Below are 22500 nucleotides of genomic sequence, written 5' to 3'. Positions count from 1 at the left end.
GCAGTATTAAAATAGCTAATTCACCTGACAGTACTTGTTCAGAGGAAATGAGTTCAGCCAGTCCAAGACGATGTTTTCCTCCAAGAAGATCCTCGGAGTCATCTTCCAGGCCATCTTCTGCTTCTTCCTGCCAATCCTCGTTGCCATCGCCAGCTACTGCGTCATCCTCTTTCACGTGAGTTCGTTCTCCCTGTTGGGTCCCTTGTTTCTCTCTATCTCCCTAATTCCCTTCCTCTCTTCCCCTCTATCTGTTTCATATCTTAATGGTTTTCTTTTGGCTTATGCTGTGCGTTTAAGTACTGACAAGAGAAATATATTTTAAGAGGTTCAAAATGGTTTCATTTAGTGCTTTGCTTCCTTCGGTGCTTCTAGCCTGGTTAATACCAGGCAAACTAGTTTAGCTTAGAGAAACATTTATGCCTCAGCAAGTTTAGTAGAGAAAACTTTGAGACAAAACGACCCATGAATACAATCTACATACACTTACTACACTCCAAAAATGTTTGTCATTCTAAATGTAATAATTTTTTGTATACTTATATGCTCTGCCCGACCACCCACAATTCCTTCTTTCATGGTGGGAAGAAGCTTAGAGTGAAAGTGGTCAGGTATAAACTCGGAACTAAACCCGTGACTCCTTTTCACACCTTCAACATATACTTTTCCTCTGCATTTTATTTATGTGTGTTTAGTTGAGACATCTCTCTATTACACTATATCGTTTAGAAGACAAAACTCATCGAAAAAAGTACGTGGGAACTCTTGAGGTTGCGCATGCCACGAAGGGTATTTTGTTTACTGTTTGCACTCTTTAAAACGAATTCAATCTGCGGTCCTCAGATCGGTTGTTGCCATCGGTTTGGTGGAAACGGAAACCAAAGTGACCCGAACTCAGGATCGTCACTGGAACGTCAGCCCTGGAAGGATGAGGTCACGAGGACCATTTTCGTGGTGTTCGTCATTCTGCTCATCTGCGGCGTCCCCCATAGCGCCACACACGTCCTGGAGGCTTTCAAGTAAGTCCTGTCATGTCCTATCTTGGCTACACCCCTGGTAAAATGACAATCCTCACGCTGAACAACGTCAAAATCTCAGCGATGGGTGGAGCTGACCAGGGAGAGGTCCTGTACGTTTGATCTTATTTTCTTTACACTATAATGTGTATGCATTTCACTGTAGGCATACTGTATACTTTTGCGTTTCCACTGTAGGTCTCTCGGCTTCTTCCAACCTTGTAACTGACGTGTTCTAATAGAGAACATGCTGGTACAATTCAATCACAGGCCTCACAGGGGTTTCCTGGTGGATGCAGTGCAAGTTGAGATGACAATGGTTTTGATATTTTGTCGTCCAGAATTTGGCGTGTTGTCATTGTTATTTACGGGGACAAGTGACAGAGTAGGTGGTTATTGCAGAGTGTTATGTGAACTGAATATTTCAGCAAAGGGTGTGGCATTGTGGGAGGAGAATAGGGAGACGTATGTGGTACAACTTTTCAGCTATGGAGTGTGCATGTTCTCTGTTGTGTTTGGCGTAAACTGATGCAGTCAGGTTTGTATTAGCTGGACTGGGATACACGTGTCTTCCCAGTTTGGGATGAGTCCTCTACAGTTCCAGTGTATGGTGGAGTGGATTACTGGTTGATTTGGCGTGATACCCTTAGGGTTTGGTGAAAGTCTTGTAGGTCGCTTTAGCCGGAAGATTTGCGATGTAAAAAGGTAGCGTTTTTGGGAAAAGGGGTGTGTGATTCTGAACTCATTAATTTCTGCTGGGTCCGATGGATGGCTTGAGGGTCTAGGAGGCTTTCACAGGGTTTGGTGTTTGTGTGTGTGGTTGGTATTGGGGTAGGAAGGGTTTCTGCTTGCACCTCTAGTTTTGAGGCTGCGAGTGCTCCGTTGGTTATTGTGGCTGAGGGAGATTTACTTCGATTGTTTGGAAAAAGAGTGGTTTGCTGGCGCTATAGGGATGGGGTTTTCACTATTGTGGTGGCAATTGGTGTACTCCACTGCGTCTTTTTATTCTATTCTGTTTTATTAATTTATGTATTTATTCGGGAGGGTAGATCTTTCCTTAGGGTGGAAGGATTGTGGGAGTATGTTGAAGTGGGTAAGGAGAGAGGGTGAATGGATGGGCAGTATAGTGGGCTGGAGGGGGTGAAGGGATTATAAAAGAGGTTCTTGTATAAAAAGTTGTTGTGACATGTAGGGGTTCTCTCTTGTTGTGGTCCTTCGGATGGAACTATTTGGGACAGGGTTCGTCTGACGAACTGTACTGTTTCCACCTATGCAACTTTAGGTCTGATCATCCTTGATTGTGCTCTTGTTCGCGCATCTCTGAAACTGATTGGATCCGAAACAGAGAACATCCTTTCAGATTGGTATACTGTACACTTTGATGATAATGCAAGGTGATCTTAACTGTAGTTTGTACATTTGACGATTGGGTTTGAGCATGGGGGCACTGTGCGGGGACTGAGTAATGTACACATACACTTTCTATGCGGCGACATCGTTATATCGTGTGTACAAGGTGTTGGCAACTGAAGCAGTGACGTGGGCGTGGACGATATTTCTCTACTTCCTATCATAGGTAACCTACGGGTATGTGAATGGAAAGCTGCAGGTGGTTGAGGGTCACTATTAGTATAGGGGTATTGCTCCTAGTACAGTTTACGGTTTTCTTAACCCAATATACTCTTCTTAAAGGGGATCCAAGGCCAGCCCCGGAGCCATTTCGTGCATTTTTGGGTTGAATCCATGAAACCTTGCACACTTATAGAGTAACCCTAAATAAACATTTTGGGATATGGAGACAACCTGTCAGAGTTCCCTGGTGGCCACAGCGGCAGGAACTAACATCTTGCCATGTGGCGGACGTCACAGAAATTAGTTAAAATGGTCTTAAATGATTTATCTTTTAAGTTGGAATATGAAACTTGGCAGGTTTTTAGAATATTAATAAGAACTACTCTTGATAATAAAAAATGTAAACAGAGCCCCTTAGTGATCAAAATGATAAAAAAATCATGTGCCGCATCCTGTAAAGGGAACCGTGGTTGATAGATACATAGATAGAAAGATATCTAAGTGTACAACACAAGTGATGTTTCTTTTGGACTAAATATCATCGAAAATTGAGCATTGAGTGTACTCGTAGTTCAGGCCGCATCAGCAGTTATCGGTGGAAAATCTCAAGACTGTGTAGGGGAAGTAGTAAAAGAGCCAAAGTGGGGCTCAACTCACCCCCCCCACACACACACACACCGATCAATGAGCTGGAGTGCATAACCAGTGCAAATCCATCAAAAGTCGTACACTTTATGCTGATACTGTTGTGCATTGAATTACTAGAGTGCAAATCCATCAAAAGTCATACACTTTATGTTGATACTCTTGTGCATTGAATTACCCTAATTATGTCATTTTAATTAATTGATGAACCAGTCCCCAGCACTTCTGGTCAAACAGAACCAGTTATTGTGAACTGGGAGAAATGTTTTCTATGCCAAACAGTGACAACTGAGCCTGTACAATATCCTTCTTCTTCAAAGAGGAAAGATAAAGGTGCTGGGTACAAGTACATGGCTGAAAATATCAAGAAGTTCCATGAAATGAACCAGCTACCTTTCTCGGTAAATTATGGGCAGTTACATGAAGGTCGTGGCATGGAAGAAACCCTCTTGTTATATAATGCTGTAATGCATAAATCTTGTCGATCTAAGATTAACGCCAGGATGCTTGAAAGAGCAGTCAAGCACATGTGCAGTCAAAACTAGGCGACCATTTGAGTCAACTGATGACTGAGTCAACATGCTTTTTCTGTGATGAGAAGTGTGGGTCATCTGGCCTGCATAGGAAATCAACCTTTGAGCTGGATTACAAGGTCCGCCAAAGTGCCACTGACCTTCGCGACACAAAGGTGGTGTCAAAACTAGCTGCAGGAGATATGGTGGTAATAGAGGTACAATATTGGACTCTGTGCTTAGCAAAATTCTACAAATGTACCAAACAGTACGAAGAAAACCAAGAGAACAATCTAAATTAGTCAAGTGCTCTGCATGGCATTGCATTTGCTGAACTAATATCATACATTGAGTCATATCGAGAGTCTCCTGAAACATGGCCTTAAAAAGCTCTACTCGGATAGAATTAAAGGTTTTGGTACTGAGAATTGGCAGATGCATACATTATAGTTTAAGAAACGCATTCTTGCTGAAGTACCTGATTTGTAAGCACAAAATAAAGGCAAATAAGTGTTTCTGGCATTCACGAAATATATTGGCCCTGGTTTAAAACATGCATGTGACGTTGATTACGATATAGAGGGCCTGTTGTTAGCAAAGACTGCGAATATTATACGCAGAGATATTTTCAAGATCAAGCAAATATTCAATGGTCAGTTTATAGAGAAAGCAGCCAATGACAAACACCATGAGCAGACACCAGATGTTCATAATTCCTTTATGAAGGATATAACTGCTCTCTAGAAGGTTATTGAACATCTTGGAAGTTTTTTCCCTAGAGGACAGCAACGATATGTTGACACTTCACAGCAAAGTTGTCATCATCCAGTCAGCTGTAGAAAGTTTCAATGGTGTGTATGATTTGGGACAGCGTCAGTATGAGACATTTGTAACCGAATGCTTCACAACTCAAAGTCAGTTACACAGCCTATCAAGAAGAATAAGCTGTCGCTGTTCTCGAAGTCTCAAAGTCTCTCAAAACAGAAAAATCGGGCATCTGCATTGAAGGACGACTGTGCATTGTTCTCCGGGCTGTACATCGCCTGCCAATTTTGAGAGGGAAAGCTTGAGGAGTTCTTCAAGTTTGAGAGCCAGCCATGGCCACCTTCTCTGTCAAAGTTAGGGGAGATGAGATCAGGTAAGCAGTCTGACTTGCTCTCTCCCGTGGTAGGTCTATCTAACTCTGACCACACAGTCCCTCAGGTTATGGTAGTGGTGCATTCTCTAACTCCAGTTGCTTCAAAGACCTTCTCTGACTATATTACATAAGTATTTGCGCCCCACATTCAAAACATCTTGAAGAACGTAGAGTAGATATCGTTTTTGATGTCTACAATGAATAAAGCCTCAAGACATCAACCAGGGAGAAGAGAGGCAGTGATGTTCACAGGAAAGTAACTCTCACCATCCAGATCCCAGGAAACTAGCAGAATTTTCTCCGCACTAATGACAACAAAACTGAGCTGTTCTCCCTTCTTGCTAAACATGCTGCAGGCATTGAGGAGGGCAACAAACAAGTTCTCTGTACTCTGAACGAGCAAGTGGTCTGCAATGCAGCAATGACGGACAAGTCGTTCCTAGAGGCCTACACCTAGGAGGAAGCAGACACATGTACTATGCTGCATGTCATGGATGCTGCCAACAAAGGCCACCAACGCATCCTCATCAGAACAGCAGACACTGATGTTGTACTTGCTGTGGCATGTTTCCACCAGTGTAAGACCTCTGAACCGTGGATATCATTTGGGACTGAAAAGTCTCAAAGGCACATAGGTATTCATGAGATCATTGCTGCTCTGCCATCATCTAAGGCTTAGGCTCTGCCATTCTTCCATGCTTTCAAATGCTGTGATGTGACATTCTTTGCCGAGAGAGGCAAAAAGAGTGCATGGGAGACATGGCATCCTTTCCCTGAGGTCACAGAAACTTTTTTGTTACTGTCAAATCCACAATGTCAGTTGACGGAGAGCTCACTGGCTCTCATTGAGAGATTTGTGTTGCTGTTGTATGACCGCACCATTGAGTTCTCTAACATCAACGAAGCAAGGCAGCAGATGTTCTCCAGGAAATCAAAGTCTCTAGAAAGCATTCCTCCTACAGAAGCTGCTTTAAAGCAACATATTCTGACAGCAGCATTCCAAGGAGGACATATTGGGGTCAATCTATGGAGAAAGACTCAGCCTTGCCCAGCCCATCACTCTTTGGATGGGAATGGGATGCAGCAGGTGGACACCAAAGTGAACTACCCTTCAATAAGCACATGGTATGTGCTATGAACTGATATGCGGCAAATGCAAGAAATCTTGCAGAAGTCTGTGTAAATGCAGCAAAACACAGCTCAAATGCATTGCGCTGTGCAACTGCGAAGGGGCCTGTTTCCAAACTTAGGCACCTTAAAATGAAGCTTTTTGTGACTTAAATGTACCAATTGATAAATCAATAGTATTCATTCTGGTTTTGTGGTGAGTGGTTATGGAATTCAAAGATAGGTAACAAACGACAAAACAACTAGTTTTGTAGTTTGTAAAGATGAACGCTGTTATTCAGTCTGTTTACTTGTTGCATTGAATGTTCAACGTTAAATGCTGTGTTTATTGTCTATGTTCAGATAGATACTTCTTCAAGAATACTTGTATATAAAATATTTGATCCATTGTGGTGGAAAATTTAAGCTTTTATATTGACAAAATGCACAAAAAAAAAAAAAAAAAACCGGTCCTTTCACAATTGTATTCAGAGGTTACAACAACAAAAAATGTTTGCAGTTTTGGTCTGGAGGGGGCTCTAATTCAACTCTTTATTATCAAGAGATATTTTCATTAAATATTTTAGAAACCTGCCAAGTTTCATATTCCTAACTTAAAGAATAAAAATTCTGAGACCATTTAATTAATTTCTGTGACGTCCGCTTCATGGTAAATTGTTAGTTCCTGCTGTGGCCACCAGGGGACTCTGACAGCTTGTCTTTATATCCAATTTTTTTTACCTAGAGTTACTCTATAAGTGTGCTGAGTTTCATGCTTTTAACCCAAAAATAAACGAGCTTAAGCTTAGGTCACCCACTATCTTGTTTTTGGTCGTCTTAGTAGTATTTGCATTATTTCGTCTTCTGTGATGCATCGAAGTGGTGGAATGTGGACTACTCCCACACTGGTGTCAAATGTTCATTGCGGTGCTATTTGGGTTATGGTATTTGTGATGGTTGTCAACTTTGTTATAGGAGGCTCTTGAGGGCATTTATTTGTTAGTTGGAAGAATGAAGTTACCGTTAGTGGGAGAGAAGCTTGAGAATGGCCTTATCAGCCGCTGCCTTGCTCTCGGCATCAGTTCTCGGATGGAAGTCAACCCGGGGGCACCACTTGGAGGTGGTGAGTGGTGATATAGCAGTTGGTTTCCCTCTCAGCCTGCCTTCAAGTCCCGCTTCGAGGTCTTGCTTCCCTCTTCTTAGGGAGGAGGCGAGACGGAGCGAACCTCAAGACCTCGAAACGGGATTCATAGAAGGTAGGGAAAATCCTTATTCCCTGGAGGAAGTGGTGGTGGTGGTGTCGGTGGTGGTAGGTGATGATGATGATGATGATGATGATGATGATGATGATGATGATGATGATGATGATGATGATGATGATGATGATGATGATGATGATGATGATGATGATGATGATGATGATGATGATGATGATGATGATGATGATGATGATGATGATGATGATGATGACACTAATGATGATGGCAATAGACCTAATTGTTTTGCTCTTTCGATAGCATGGTGACCCCGCTGACTTGGTTCCTGATCCACATCCTTCACAACCTCCAGTTCATAGTCGACCCCATCGTCTACGTCACCATGAGCCCGCGTTACCGCCGGGCCTTTGCCAAGGTCCTGAAGAACCTCTTCCGTGGTCGACTCTTCTCCGAAAGAACGATTTCGACTTCTTCTCAAGCCTCAACCGGGACTTCTCGTGGGTCCAAGAGTCAGAAGACAGAAAGTACAACGGTCTGACCCTCGCGCGCGCGCGCACACACACACACACACACACACACACACACACACACACACACACACACACACACACACACACACACACACACACACACACACACACACACACACACACACACACACACACACACACACACACACACACACACACACACACACACACACACACACACACACACACACCAGGGTCTGAAACAGCGGTTCCCAACCCAATCTTTGTTCAACCCCAATGTATTTAGCCATTTATCCTGTCACTCTCATTAAGAAAATATGATGAATGAAGATGAATAAGTAAATGAATATGTAGATAAATGAATGAATAAATAATTCCTAGTCATACTCGTTAAAGGACAGAAAGAAAAGAAAATATGTCAAGATACTGCTCCAAGTAAACTTTGATCAAGAAAGGAAATTTACATGCAACTCATGCGCATAACACATGGCTGATTAGGTGTTGAAACGTGTTACATAATAAATATAACATTTTCAATTGTTATATATTTTGGCCCCTACCTTCATGACAAAAATTATTTCTTGTCAACAAAAGAGCCCTGGTACAGCGGCAACAACGAAAGAGGTCTCTCTCCGGTGGATCAGGTCCGAGTGTCCACAGAAATCATTTGCAAACTACTTCTTTAGGTTCGACCGATGCTGCCAGGTGGTTTCATTTAGCTGAGGAGGGTGCAGGGAGGCTGGCGGATTAGGTTCGATACGGAGTCAAGGTCGATCGAGACTCCTAGTGGCACTCCGCCCCTCAGCTGACTGGAATCGTCTGGCGCCTTCACAAGAATCGTAGTCTGTCAAGTTCGCCGCCGCTAGCGCGCTGGAGATGAGCAGCGGCGAGGAAGCCGACGATTCGTGTGTGCTGCACAACGCTAGGTCATGTATACATACATACCTATGGGCCAGGCTAGTCGTGACACGAAAATAAATAAATAAACAGATGAATGAATAAATAAATAAATACACAAATAAACGCTGTGCACAGCTTGGACGAGTGAGAGACTTCAAGCAGGATAATCATACTCTTCGTTAAGATTGATTATTATTTACAATAATGAAAATAGACACAAACAACACAAATAGACATAGAATAGGAAAAAGAATAGAAAATAACAATATACATCAAGCTATATGAAAATTCAAATGCATGTTACATGAATTATAAATGGGTATTAAATCAATTACCTGGTAGAGCAGCTAGTTGTGTGCTTGTATCCAGCATGTAAGAACAGGTGGGCGAAACGAAGTCTTGATTATGGTGTGGACGACTCTTGATTCTGGTTGCTAGAAGTTGCACCAACGTAAAGTTTTCATGCCCGATCTTCAAGTCTAGGAAACAAATGAGTTGTTTGAAGAGAGGCTGATGTATGATAATTTCTGGTAGGGGAATCTCCTGGTAGTCGGGAACACGTTGGACATTTGTTGATGTTTCGTAGTCGAGAAATAACAGAGAGCGAGAGAGGGAGAGTGTAGAGTCGTACAGTCGAACTTAGTCCAGCAGCAGTCTGGAGATGATTCAAAACAAATCGGAAAAACGAAGGCTCTGCACTTCGCGTGAAGATTGCATAGTAGTCCAAAGGACTTGTTTAGCTAAGTTGTAATCGACGGATGTAGAAATTTTTCTATGTAGATTCAGGTGAGCCGTGGGCGTCTGCTTCTTTTCTTGTCTCTCTGATCTCAGTTTCCTCTGCTTGCTTCTCTCTCTAGGTGGTCTCTCTCTGGTTCTCCTTATATAGCACAAGAATCAGTAATTACGCTTCCTGGATGCCAAAACGTATCTAAAGTAGGTAGTTTAGCAACCTCCAACTAATGGGAAATAAAAACATGCTTTCGCGCCAAATTATGTAACGTTTTTCTGAGCTTGGCATCACTTGACAGAATGCATGATTTACTTGATTAAATACATTTTATAAGAAACGTTTATAATATATATTATAACATATATTAATGACATACATAAATGATAATACACAACCAATCGTATTCACGCAAAGCGTGATTTGAAATACAAACAAGACACTTTATTCACGCATGGACGTGACACAACACAACCACAGGATTCTATTTACTCTAAGGACGTGACATATATATATATATATATATATATATATATATATATATATATATATATATATATATATACATATATATATATATATACACATGTACATATATACATATATATATATACACTTGTATGTACATATATATATATATATACATATATATACATATACATATATATATATATATATACACATGTATGTATGTACATATATAATGAGTGGAAGGGTGGTGAGTTAAACACAAAGAACAGTTGGAGTTTTATTCACTGACGTTCCGTCCTTACCAGGACATTCTCAAAGTACATACAGTTTCTCTGTCTACAGTTTCTCTGTCTACAGGAAAAGCACCAATAAAGACGATGTGATTCATTTCTACTCAGCGCATAGCAACAAAATTAAAAACGGAGTGGTTATAGGATTTTTCTTAAGGGCGTACCGTATTTGTAGCGAAGAATTTTTAGAGGATGAAATCAAATATATTTTCAAAGTATTCACTAAACTCAGATACCCGGAAGGACTACTGCACAGATTGAGGAAGAAAGCAACGGTAATAATGAGAAGGAAGAAGGACGATTGGGCCGGAGAAGGCAGGGCGGAGTTTTTGTCCGTCCCCAACTCGAAGTACGCGGAGGAGTTGGGACATATTCTCACAAAAGCGGGTGTGAGCGTTGCTTTCTCCACGGGTAAAAAATTAGGAGAAGTTGTCAAGAATAGAAATAGATCAGAAAAGGATATAGAGAAGGGCGCGATTTACAATATACCATGTGGTGGTTGTCCGTTAGGATATTATGGAGAGACGGGAAGACCAGTGGAGCTACGGACATATGAGCACAAAAATGACGTCAGAGCTCACAGAACCTCCAACTCGCTAGTAGTTTATTTAGACCAATGTGGTCATCTTCCAGATTGGAAAAAGATAGAGGTGCTCCACAAAGGTCTAGAGAAAAAGAAAAGAAAAATAGTGGAGGCAGCCTACATTACTTCCCACCCCTGCATCAACCATAGGGAAGGGTTTATAAAATTAGCAGGAGCGGTAAGTACTCTGATTGTCAAGGAGGTAAAAAGGACAATTGAGAACGGAGGGAGAAGTGACATGGTCGGAGTCACATGAAAAAAAAAAATAAAAAAAAAAAATAAAGGTAGAGGACGGATGAGAGTATAGAGGGAGGGGAACACGGCAAGGATGGATTATATAAGCTGTTAATTTTCTGAAACTGTATGTACTTTGAGAATGTCCTGGTAAGGACGAAACGTCAGTGAATAAAACTCCAACTGTTCTTTGTGTTTAACTCACCACCCTTCCACTCATTTGTCTTACATACTTCAACATGTACATATATATATATATATATATATATATATATATATATATATATATATATATATATATTCTATCTATTCATATACCAAGAGCTTTTTTCCTTTTACATGGGAGGTAGCTAAGTCAGAGGCACGTACCCGTTTCCACTCATTTCAGTCCCCTCCACCACCCTTTCCTCTCCTCCCATCTCATCTCCTCATGGATGACGGGTCATCTTTGCATCCGGCAACTGCCCTAGGTCAAACGCAATGCAGCAAGATACAGTACATCCACAGCAAGGCCACTTCACATACTCGGCGAACCCCCCCTCTCCGCCTTCTCATGCAGAAAAAGAGAAGACGGGGAGAAATCCCTTCGGTCTTCGTCGAAATATTATTTACACATAAGCACCCCCTACTCCCCCTCCCCACCACTCCCTTCCCTTCCTTGCATAACAGTACCATGCATACACAGTCATTTTCCACTCATCTCCTGCCTTCTCCCTTCCTTGCTCAACATTCCCCACTTGCTCAACGCTCTCTTCTCCCCATCTATCCATATCATCCCTGGTCTTCGTCCCCTCGAGTTCACTCTCTCCACCTGTGCCTTCCGCATCTCTTTTATTAATCTGTCATCGCTCATTCTTTATGTGTTCAAAACATCCCAATATCCTTTCATCAGCCCTATCTGGCATTTCCTTTTTCTCTCCCGCTTTTCTCCTTACCCTCATGTTTCTCACTCTATCCAACCTAGTAACCCCTACCATACTTCTCAGACATTTCATCTCAAACACAGTCAAACTTTCCCTCTATGCTTCTCTTAAATTCCAAGTCTATGCCTCATACAGTGCTGTCGGCACAGTCATTCCTTGATACAATCTCCTCTTTGTATCCATTCCCAGTGACCTATTTCTCATAACAATCTTTAATCTCCCAAGGCATTTACTCTCTTCTCTCAATCTATAAATTACCTCTATCTCCATTCCTCCTTTCCTGCTACATGCGATCCCAAATACCAAAAGCTATCCATTTCCTTCAGCCTCTCTCATTTTAGATTTACTTCCAACTCACCAAGATGAGAAAATCATTGGAGGAATCGAGTGAACCTGAGCATACCGTCCTCACACGGCTTATACCGTTCCTTGTATACTTGTGGCAAGTCTATATAACACTGCTCCTTATATTGCTATGCTAAAAAATGTCCTTTAGCAATCAGATCGCATATCGGATAGCAATCCAATAATATTTAAAATCTATAAAAAAAATCCATTAAATCAAATAAATCTGATTTAAATAAAAAAATATATTTTTTATATTTTAGAAAGAAAAAAAAAAAAAAATCGCCAACCCTGGTGTCCACTAACCTGTTAAGTCGGGCTAAAATTGGCATTTCAAAGCATAACAGTGCCTTAAAAATAGTTTCTTATTTCACTATAAAAGTTTATATTAACTTATACTGCATTGAATAAGTCAATAGTTGATATATTTGTCCTATATACAATGTTAGGGTTCTAGCTTTGATATATTTGTCCAATATAAAATGTTAGGTTACAAAGAAAGCAATGGTCTCCGCTAGCGGCCCCAGGGATCTGGGTGCGCACGTCCTGTGTAACAGTAGTCCTTGATATATATATATATATATATATATATATATATACATATATATATATATATATATACATATATACATATATATATATACACACACACATATATATATATATATATATATATATATATACATATATATATATATATATATATATATATATGTTGAGACATTGTGACAAGTTGAAAAAGGTGGCTAAAAGAGAGTCACGGGTCTCGTTCCGAGTTTATACCTGACCGGTTTCGCTTGTAGCTTCTTCAGAGGATTGTTCGTTCCGAGTTTATTCCTGACCGGTTTCGCTTTTATCTTCTTCAGAGGAATGTTGTTCCGAGTCTATTCCTGACCGGTTTCGCTTGTAGAGAGAAGAAGCTCTGAAGAAGCTACAAGCGAAACCGGTCATGAATAAACTTGGAACGAGACCCGTGACTCTTTTATCCACCCTTTTTCATTCATATATGTATATGTATATATATATATATATATATAAAAATATATAAAATTATACATATATATATATATATATAGAAATATATATATACATATAGATATATGTATACATGTATGTATATATATATATATATAAGTATACATTATATATATATATACATATATATATATATATATATATATACTGTATATATATGCATATGTATATGTATAAGATATACAGTATATAAATATATATATATATTAAAATATATATATATGCAAAGAAAACACAAAACACACGTGGAAAAAAGTATTTTTGGCAGAAACCATCGGGAAATTTGAAAAAAACAGATACCTGGTGGTAATCTGTTTTTTCATTTTCCCGGTGGTTTCTGAAAAAAAAAAAATAAAAAAAACAAAAAAAAAAAAAAAAAAATAAAAAAAAATATATATATATAATATATATATATATATAATATATAATATATATATAAATAATATATTCAGGTGTATTGAATGATATATATAATAGTATAGTATATATATTATATAATAATAAATATATATCAATAATATATTTTTTTTTTTTTTTTTTTTTTTTTATATTATTTTTTTTCAGAAACCACCGGGAAATATGAAAAAACAGATACCAGTATCGTTTTTCAATTTTCCCGATGGTTTCCTGCAAAAAATATTTTATCACGTGAGATGTTGTGATTTCTTGCATATATATATATATATATGATATATATATATATATAAATATACGTAGTATATAAATATATATACATAAGCATATATATACATATAATATTATATATATATATAATATGTATATAATATATTATATAAAGTATACCTATATATATATAATATACATACATTTATACAAATATCTATATGTATATATATAATATCCCTATATAGTATATATATATAATATATATAAATTAATTATATATATATATTTATGATATATAATATAATATATTATATACATATACATATATGAATGAAAAGGTGGATAGAAAGAGTCACGGCCTCGTTCCAATTTATTCCTGAACGTTTTACAGCTTGTAGCATCTTCAGAGCTTCATCACTCTACCAGCAAACCGTCAGGAATAGACTCGGAACAACATTCCTCTTGAAGAAATGATAAAAGCGAAACCGGTCTGGAATAAACTCGGAACGAAACATCCTCTGAAGAAGCCACAAGCGAAAACCGGTCAGGAATAAACTCGGAACGAGAGACCCGTAACTCTCATTTAGCCACCTTTTTCACTTAGACACAATGTCTCAACAATATCTATAATCAATAATATAATATATATTATATAATATAGTATATATATATAAAATATAATATATATATGTATGTGTGTATATATATATATATATTGTAAAGTATGTATATATAATATATATATATATATAAATAGTATATCTAAATCTAAATATAAATATATAATCAAGGACTACTGTTACACAGGACGTGCGCACCCAGAACCCTGGGGCCGCCGTAGCGGAGACCATTGCTTTCTTTGTAACCTAACATTTTATATTGGACAAAATATATAAAGAGCTAGAACCCTAACATTGTATAAAGAACAAATATATCAACTATTGACTTATTCAAAGCAGTATAAGTTAATATAAAACTTTAATAGTGAAATAAGAACCTATTTTTAAGGCACTGTTATGCTATGAAATGCCAATTATAGCCCGACTTAACAGGTTAGTGGACACCAGGGTTGGCGATTTTTATTTTTTTTTTTCTTTCTAAAATATAAAAAAATATATTATTTTTTTATTAAATCAGATTTATTATGATTTAATGGATTTATTTTTATAAGATTTTAAATATAATATGATGGCTATCCGATATGCCCGATCTGATTGCAAAAGGACATTTTTAGCATAGCAATATAAGAGCAGATGTTATATAGACTTGCCACAAGTATACAAGGAAAGGTATAGCGCCGTGTGAGGACAGTATTCACAGGTTCACACGATTCCACCAAAAGATTTTCTCATCTTGGGTGAGTTGGAATAAATCTAAAATGAGAGAGGGCAGAAGGAAATGGATAGCTTTTTGGTAATTGGGAATCGCATGTAGCAGTAAAGGAGGAATGGAGATAGAGGTTAATTTATAGATTGAAAGAAAGAGAGTAAATGCCTTGGAGATTAAAGATTGTTATGAGAAATAGGTCACTGGGGAAAGGATACAAAGAGGAGATTGTATCAAGGAATGACTGATGCCGACAGCACTGTATGAAGGCATAGACTTGGAAATTAAGATAAGCATAGAGGACAAGTTTGACTGTAGTTTGAGAATGAAGATGTCTGAGAAGTAGGTAGGGGTTACTAGGTGATTGGATAGAGTGAGAAACATGAGGGTAAGGAGAAAAGCGGGAGAAGAAAAAGGAATGCCAGATAGGTGCTGATGAAAGGATATAGGATGTTATGAACACATAAAGAATGAGCGGATGACAGATAAATACAAGAGATGCGGAAGGCACAGGTGGAGAGAGTGAACTCGAGGGGACGAAGACCAGGGATGATATGGATAGATGGGGAGAAGAAGAGCGTTGACAAAGTGGGAATGTCGAAGCAAGGAATGGGAGCGGGCATGAGAAAGAGTGGAAAATGACTGAGGTAAGGATGGTACTGAATGCAAGGAAGGTAAGGGAGTGGTGTGGGGGGGGAACCGTCAGGGGTGGCCTATATGTGTAAATAAAATTTCGACCGAAGACCGACGGGATTTCTCCCCGTCCTTCTCTTATTTCATGTCATGAGAAGGCGGAGAGGGTGGGTCGCCGCGTATGATGAAGCCGCCTATGCAGTTGGATGTACAGTAACTATCTGTATTGCGTTTTGACCTAGTGGCAGCAGGCGGATGCAAAGATGACCGTCCCTCCCATGAGGAGCTGAGATGGGAGGGGTGGATAGGGTGGTGAGGGAGAAAAATGGGTGGGAATAGTACGTGCTCATGACTTAGCTACCTCCCATGTAAAAGGAAAAAATCTCTTGGTAATACTGAATAGGATAGAAATAAAAATATATATATAAAAATATAAATAAATATATATATATATATATATATATTATATATATAAATCTATATATGAACAAGTTGAAGTGTATGTAAGCCAAATGAGTGGAAGGGTGGTGAGTTCAATCACAAAGAACAGTTGGAGTTTTATTTCACTGACGATTCGTCCTTACCTAGGACATTCTCAAAGTTAACCTACAGTTTCAGAAAATTACACAGCTTATAATAATCCATCCTTGCCGTGTTTTCCCCTCCCTCTATACTCTCATCCGTGTCCTCTACCCTATTTTTTTTTTTTTTTTTTTTTTTTCTTATCATGTGACTCCGACCATGTCACTTCTCCCACCATTTATGGGGTTTGTTTTTTTCTTTTTTGTTTTTGTTCTTTTTTTGGTTTTTTTTTTGTGTTCTCAATTGTCCTAATTACCTCCCTCTTGACAATCAGAGTTACTTACCGCTCCTGCTAATTTTTTAATCAACCCTTCCCCTATGGTTTTGATAGCTCAGGGGTGGGAAGTAATGTAGGCTGCCTCCACTATTTTTCTTTTCTTTTCCGCTAGACCATTGTGGAGCACGTCTATCTTTTTTCCAATCTGGAAGATGACCACATTGGTCTAAATAAACTACTACGGAGTTGGAGGTTCTGTGAGCTCTGACGTCAATTTTTGTGCTCCATATGTCCCGTAGATTCCACTGATCTTCCCGTCCTCTCCATAATATCCTAACGGACAACCACCACATGGTATATTGTAAATCGCGCCCCTTCTCTATATCCTGTTTCTGATCTATTTCTATTCTTGACAACTTCTCAATAATTTTTTACCCGTGGAGAAAGCAACGGCTCACACCCGCTTTTGAGAGAATATGTCCCCAACTCCTCCGCGTACTTCGAGTTGGGGACGGACAAAAACTCCGCCCTGCCTTCTCCGGCCCAAGTCGTCCCTTCTTCCTTCTCATTATTAACCGTTGCTTTCTTCCTCAATCTGTGCAGTAGTTCTATCTTCCGGGTATCTGAGTTTAAGTGAATACTTTGAAAATATATATTGATTTCAATCCTCTAAAAATTCTTCGCTACAAATACGGAACGCCCTTAAGAGAAAATCCTATAACCACTCCGTTTTTAATTTTGTAGCTATGCCGCTGAGTAGAAATGACTCACATCCGTCATTATTGGTGCTTTTCCTGTAGACAGAGAAACTGTAGACAGAGAAACATTTATGTACTTTTGAGAATGTCCTGGTAAGGACGAAACGTCAGTGAATAAAACTCCAACTGTTCCTTTGTGTTTAACTCACCACCCTTCCACTCATTTATAATAATGTACATACATACATGTGTATAATATAATAAATAAGTAGTATATATATATATACATATTGAATGTATGTAATATCTATGTATATATATATAATATATATATATAAATGTACGAAGTGTATATATATATAATGAATATATATATATATATACTATATATATATAATTATACTATAAACAATAAATATAATAAAATAAGTTCACGTCCTTAGAGTAAAATAAAATCCTGAGGTTGTGTTGAGTCATGTCCCATGCGTGAATAAAGTGTCCTTGTTTGAATTTCCAATCACGCATTGCGTGAATACGATTGGTTGTGTATTATCATTTAAGTATGTCATTAATATATGTTATTAAAAATATATATTATAAAAACGGTTTCCCTTATAAAATGTATTAAATAAAGTAAATCATGCATTCTGTCAAGTGATGTCCAATCTCAGAAACATTACATACTTTGGGCGCGAAAGCATGTTTTTTATTCCATTAGTAGGAGGTTGCTAAACTACCTACTTTTAGATACGTTTTGGCATCCAGGAAGCGTAATTACTGAGTCTGATGCATATAAGGAGAACCAGAGAGAGACCACCTAGAGAGAGAAGCAAGCAGAGGAAACTGAGATTAGAGAGACACGAAAAGAAGCAGACGCCCACGGCACACCTGAATCAACATAGAAAAATTATCTACATCCGTCGATTACAACATAGCATAAACAAGTCCTCTTGGACTACTATGCAATCTTAACCCGAAGTGCAGAGCCTTCGTATTTTTCCGAATTGTTTTGAATCATCTCCAGTACTGCTGCTGGACTAAGTTCGACTGTACAACTCAACCACTCTCCCTCTCTCACTCTCTGTTATTGTCTCGACTACGAAACATACAACAAATGTCCAACGTGTTCCGACTACCCCGAGGAAATTCCCCTTACCAGAAATATATCATACATCAGCCTCTCTTCAAACAACTCATTTGGTTTCCCTAGACTTGAAGATCGGCATGAAAACTTTACGTTGAGCCAACCTTCTAGCAACCAGAATCAAGAGTCGTCCACACCCATAATCAAGACTTCGTTTCGCCCACCTGTTCTGTACATGCTGGATTACAAGCACACAACTAGCTGCTCTACACAGGTAATTGAATTAATACCCATCTCATAATTGCATGTAAACATGCATTTGAATTTTCATATAGCTTGATGTATATTTGTTAGTTTTCTATTCCTTTTTCCTATTCTATGTCTATTTGTGTTTTGTTTGTGTCTATTTTCATTATTGGTAAATAATAATCAATCTTAACGAAGAGTTTTGATTATCATGCTTCGAACTCCTCACTCGTCCAAGCTGTGCACAGCGTTTATTTGTGTATTGTATTTATTATACATTCATCCTGATTATTTATTTATCTTCGAGTGTCGCGACTAGCCTGGTCCATAGGTATGTATGTATACATGACCTAGCGTTGTACATGCACACACGAATCGTCGGCTTCCTACGCCGCTGCTCATCTCCAGCGCCAAGCGGCTGCGAACATGACAGACTTTGATTCTTGTGAAGGCCCCAGACAATTCCAGTCAGCTGAGGGGTGGAGTGCCACTAGGAGTCTCGATCGACCTTGACTCCGTATCGAACCTAATCCGCCAGCCTCCCTGCACCCTCCTCACCTAAAATGAACCACCTGGCAGCATCGGTCCGAACCTAACAGAAGTAGTTTGCAAATGATTCCTGTGGACACTCGTACCTGATCCACCGAGAGAGACCTCTTTCGTTGTTGCCGCTGTACTCCAGGGCTCTATTTGTTTTACAAGAAATAATTTTTGTCATGAAGGCATGGGGCCCCCAAATATTATAACAATTGAAAATGTTATATTTATTATGAAACACGTTTCAACACCTAATCAGCCACGTGTTGTGCGCATGAGTATGCATGTAAATTTCCTTTCTTGATCAAAGTTTTTACTTGTGAGCAGTAACTTGACATATTTTTCTTTTCTTCTGTCCCTTTAACGAGTATGACTAGGAATTATTTATTCAATCATTTACCTACATATTCATTTACTTATTCATCTTTATTCATCATATTTTCCTTAATGAGAGAGTGACAAGGATAAATGGCTAAATACATCGGCTTAACAAAAAATGGGTTGGGAACCGCTGTGTCAGACCTGGTGTGTGTGTGTGTGGTGTTGTGTGAGTGTGTGTGTGTGTGTGTGTGTGTGTGTGTGTGTGTGTGTGTGTGTGGTGTGGTGTGTGTGTGTGTGTGTGTGTGTGTGTGTGTGTGTGATGTGGTGTGTTGTGAGTGTGTGTGGATGTGTTGTTGTGTGTGTGTGTGTGTGTGTGTGTAGTGTGTGTGCGTGCGCGCGCGCCGCGCGCGCGGAGGCTCCAGACCGTTGTCCTTTCAGTCTTCTGACTCTTGGACCCACGAGAAGGTTCCCCGGTTGAGGCTTGAGAAGAAGTCGAAGTAGTTCTTTCGGAGAAGAAGTCGACCACGGAAGAGTGACTACATGACTATCGGCACAGTCCGCGGCGGTAACTGCGGGCTTCAAGGTGACCGTGAAGACGCAGGGGTCGAGCTAAGAAGCATGGGAGGTTTGTGCAGGAAGTGGATCGAGGAACCAAGGAGCCGCGGGGTCACCATGCTATCGAAAGAGCAAAACAATTAGGTCTATTTCCATCATCATCACTAGTATCATCATCATCCTCATCATCATCATCATCATCATCATCATCATCATCGTCAGCCTCATCATCATCATCATCAGCATCATCATCATCATCATCGTCATCATCATCACATCATCGTACATGCACTCATCATCATCGATCATCATCGGATCGCACGCTACCCAACCACCCGACGCCGGGAAGGGCGCACCACTTCGCTTCAGCGGGAGTAAGGTTTGATACGTCCTACCTTCTATGGAGCGGTCCCGGTTTGGCGTGAGACATATGAGGTTCGGTGCTTGCCCGTCTCGAGGCCTCGGGCAGCCGCTAAGAAGAGGGAAGCAGCGACCACGGCGCGTCGGGCGGGACGATGAAGGGCGAGGCGTAGAGGGAAACCAGCTGTCGTATCTCACCACTCACATCTCCAAGGATGATCCCCCGGGTTATGAGCAGTCCATCCTGGAAGAACTGTGATGCCGAGACGAGGCAAGAGGGGTCCTGATACGGCCGCCGAGCACAACTTCTCTCCACAAACGTGAGTCAACTGGTCAATTACTTCGCAACGTAACCAACATACAGAGAGCCGCTCGAAGGCGCCTCCTATAATAAAGTAGGTGCGCAACGGCATCAGCGAAATGACCGAGAACCCAAATAGCACGCAAAGAAGCTCAATCTGACACCGGGTATTGAAGGGAGTGCGGTGTACCACTCTTTCCAGCCACTGTAGCGGGCGTGCGAATCCTCAGAAGATGTGGGTGAGGGTGTATTAAGGATGTGATATGACACTACACGTGACAAGACTGACCACAACCCCAAGATCGTGTGTGGGTGTGAAGCTACAAGCAGCAAGTCTCGTGAAGAATAGCGTTTGGATTGGGAAAGGCGCCGACGCTGAAACCTCAGGCACGTGGATGCTTATAGAGTAACGAGCTCTGCAGGTAGAAAAAAAAAATAGATGTAAGAGCCAAGGGCTGGTATCAGAGTCCCCGAGGGTGGGCGCACAGCAGGAGACTAACAGATAGTCCCCCATGAAGCGGGACGTCCCAGAAATTGAAATTAATGGTCTAGCAGAATTGTTTATTCTATAAGCGTTAGTGGAGAGTATGGAAACTTAGCAGGTTTGCAGCAAATATTTAAATGAAAATATCTCTGATAACAAAGTGAGGAGGTTTGGAAGTAGGAGCCCCCTCCAGACCCAGCGCGACAGCAACAGTGTTTTTTTGTTATAGTGATGTTATGTTGTGTAAGCCTCTGAATACAGCATTGTGAAAGGACCTTTGGTGTATTTTTTAATTTATTGTGGCAATTTTTGTGTCACGTAAAACGAGCTAAATGTACCCCAACTAATGGAACAAATATTTTATATTACAAGTATTCTTTGAAGAAGTATCAGATCTGAGGAGCATAGACGCATAAACACAGCATTTACGTGAACATTCATTGTCAACGAAGTAAACAGACTGAATAACAGCGTTCGATCTGTACAGCAACCATACAAAACCTCAGTATGTTTAGTGTCGTTTGTTACCTATCTTTGAATTCCAGTAACCACACCACGCACAAAACCAGAATATGAATACTATTGATTTATCAATTGTGAGCACATTACGAGGGTCACAAAAAGCTTAGGCATTGAGTACAGGGTGCCTAAGTGTGGAAGCCACAGCTCCCTTCGCAGTTTGCCACGGAGCGCAATGCATTTGGAGCATGGTGTTTAGCTGTGCATTTGTGGGACGGACAGACTTAGCGCATGATTATCTTGCATTTGCCGCATATCAGTTTCATAGCCTCGGATACCATGTGTGCTGTGATTGAAGGGTATCGGTGTTCACTTTGGTGTGCCACTGCTCATCCAATCCCATCCAAAGGAGTGCGAGTGGCTGGGGGGCGAAGGCTGAGTCTTTCTCCATAGATTGCGCCCCAAAGTATGGTCCTCCTTGATCAATGCCGTGCTGTCAGAATAGGTGTTGGCCGGTTAGAAATAAAAAAAAAATTATCAGTGTTGATGGGGTATTGGTGGATTGTTTGTTGGTAAAACTTAATTAAGCTAAATCGCCATTCTAGTAATGGCACTTTATTCTACTACTATGGATATATGAATGGTATCTTGTGTCTATCACTATTTTGCATGTTATCTATCAGCTTGATGTGAATCAGAAATTCAACCGTACTCCATATTATGATAAGAAATATCTAATGTCGGACTTGTATACCCTGAAAGGAATAGCGAGCGGTATATTATGTTCAATTTTTATTCTTCGTTTTGCCTGGCATATTATGTTTGGAATTGATATATGGTATATATATATACAATATATATATATGT

General features: G+C 39.8%; 1 protein-coding gene across 2 annotated transcripts in view; it reads left to right on the top strand.

Moving 5' to 3' along the window:
* Nucleotides 1-8232, top strand: part of LOC143032436 (galanin receptor type 2-like) — a 20718-nt gene extending 12486 nt beyond the window's left edge. The window contains exons 3-5 of one of the 2 annotated variants that reach the window (XM_076197214.1): nt 32-175; nt 841-1016; nt 7505-8232. In XM_076197214.1, the coding sequence (XP_076053329.1) occupies nt 32-175; nt 841-1016; nt 7505-7742 (558 nt within the window). In that variant the 3' untranslated portion in view covers nt 7743-8232. The remainder of the gene's footprint in view (nt 1-31; nt 176-840; nt 1017-7504) is intronic. The other variant, XM_076197215.1, reaches the window with a different exon arrangement.
* Nucleotides 8233-22500: the final 14268 nt, after the last annotated feature.

Source organism: Oratosquilla oratoria, chromosome 13 (assembly GCF_046742065.1).
Source record: "Oratosquilla oratoria isolate Oo_2021 chromosome 13, ASM4674206v1, whole genome shotgun sequence".
NCBI classification, from domain to species: domain Eukaryota; kingdom Metazoa; phylum Arthropoda; class Malacostraca; order Stomatopoda; family Squillidae; genus Oratosquilla; species Oratosquilla oratoria.
The sequence above is the reverse complement of the archived record's forward strand: the minus strand, read 5'-3'. Positions and strand labels throughout refer to the sequence as shown.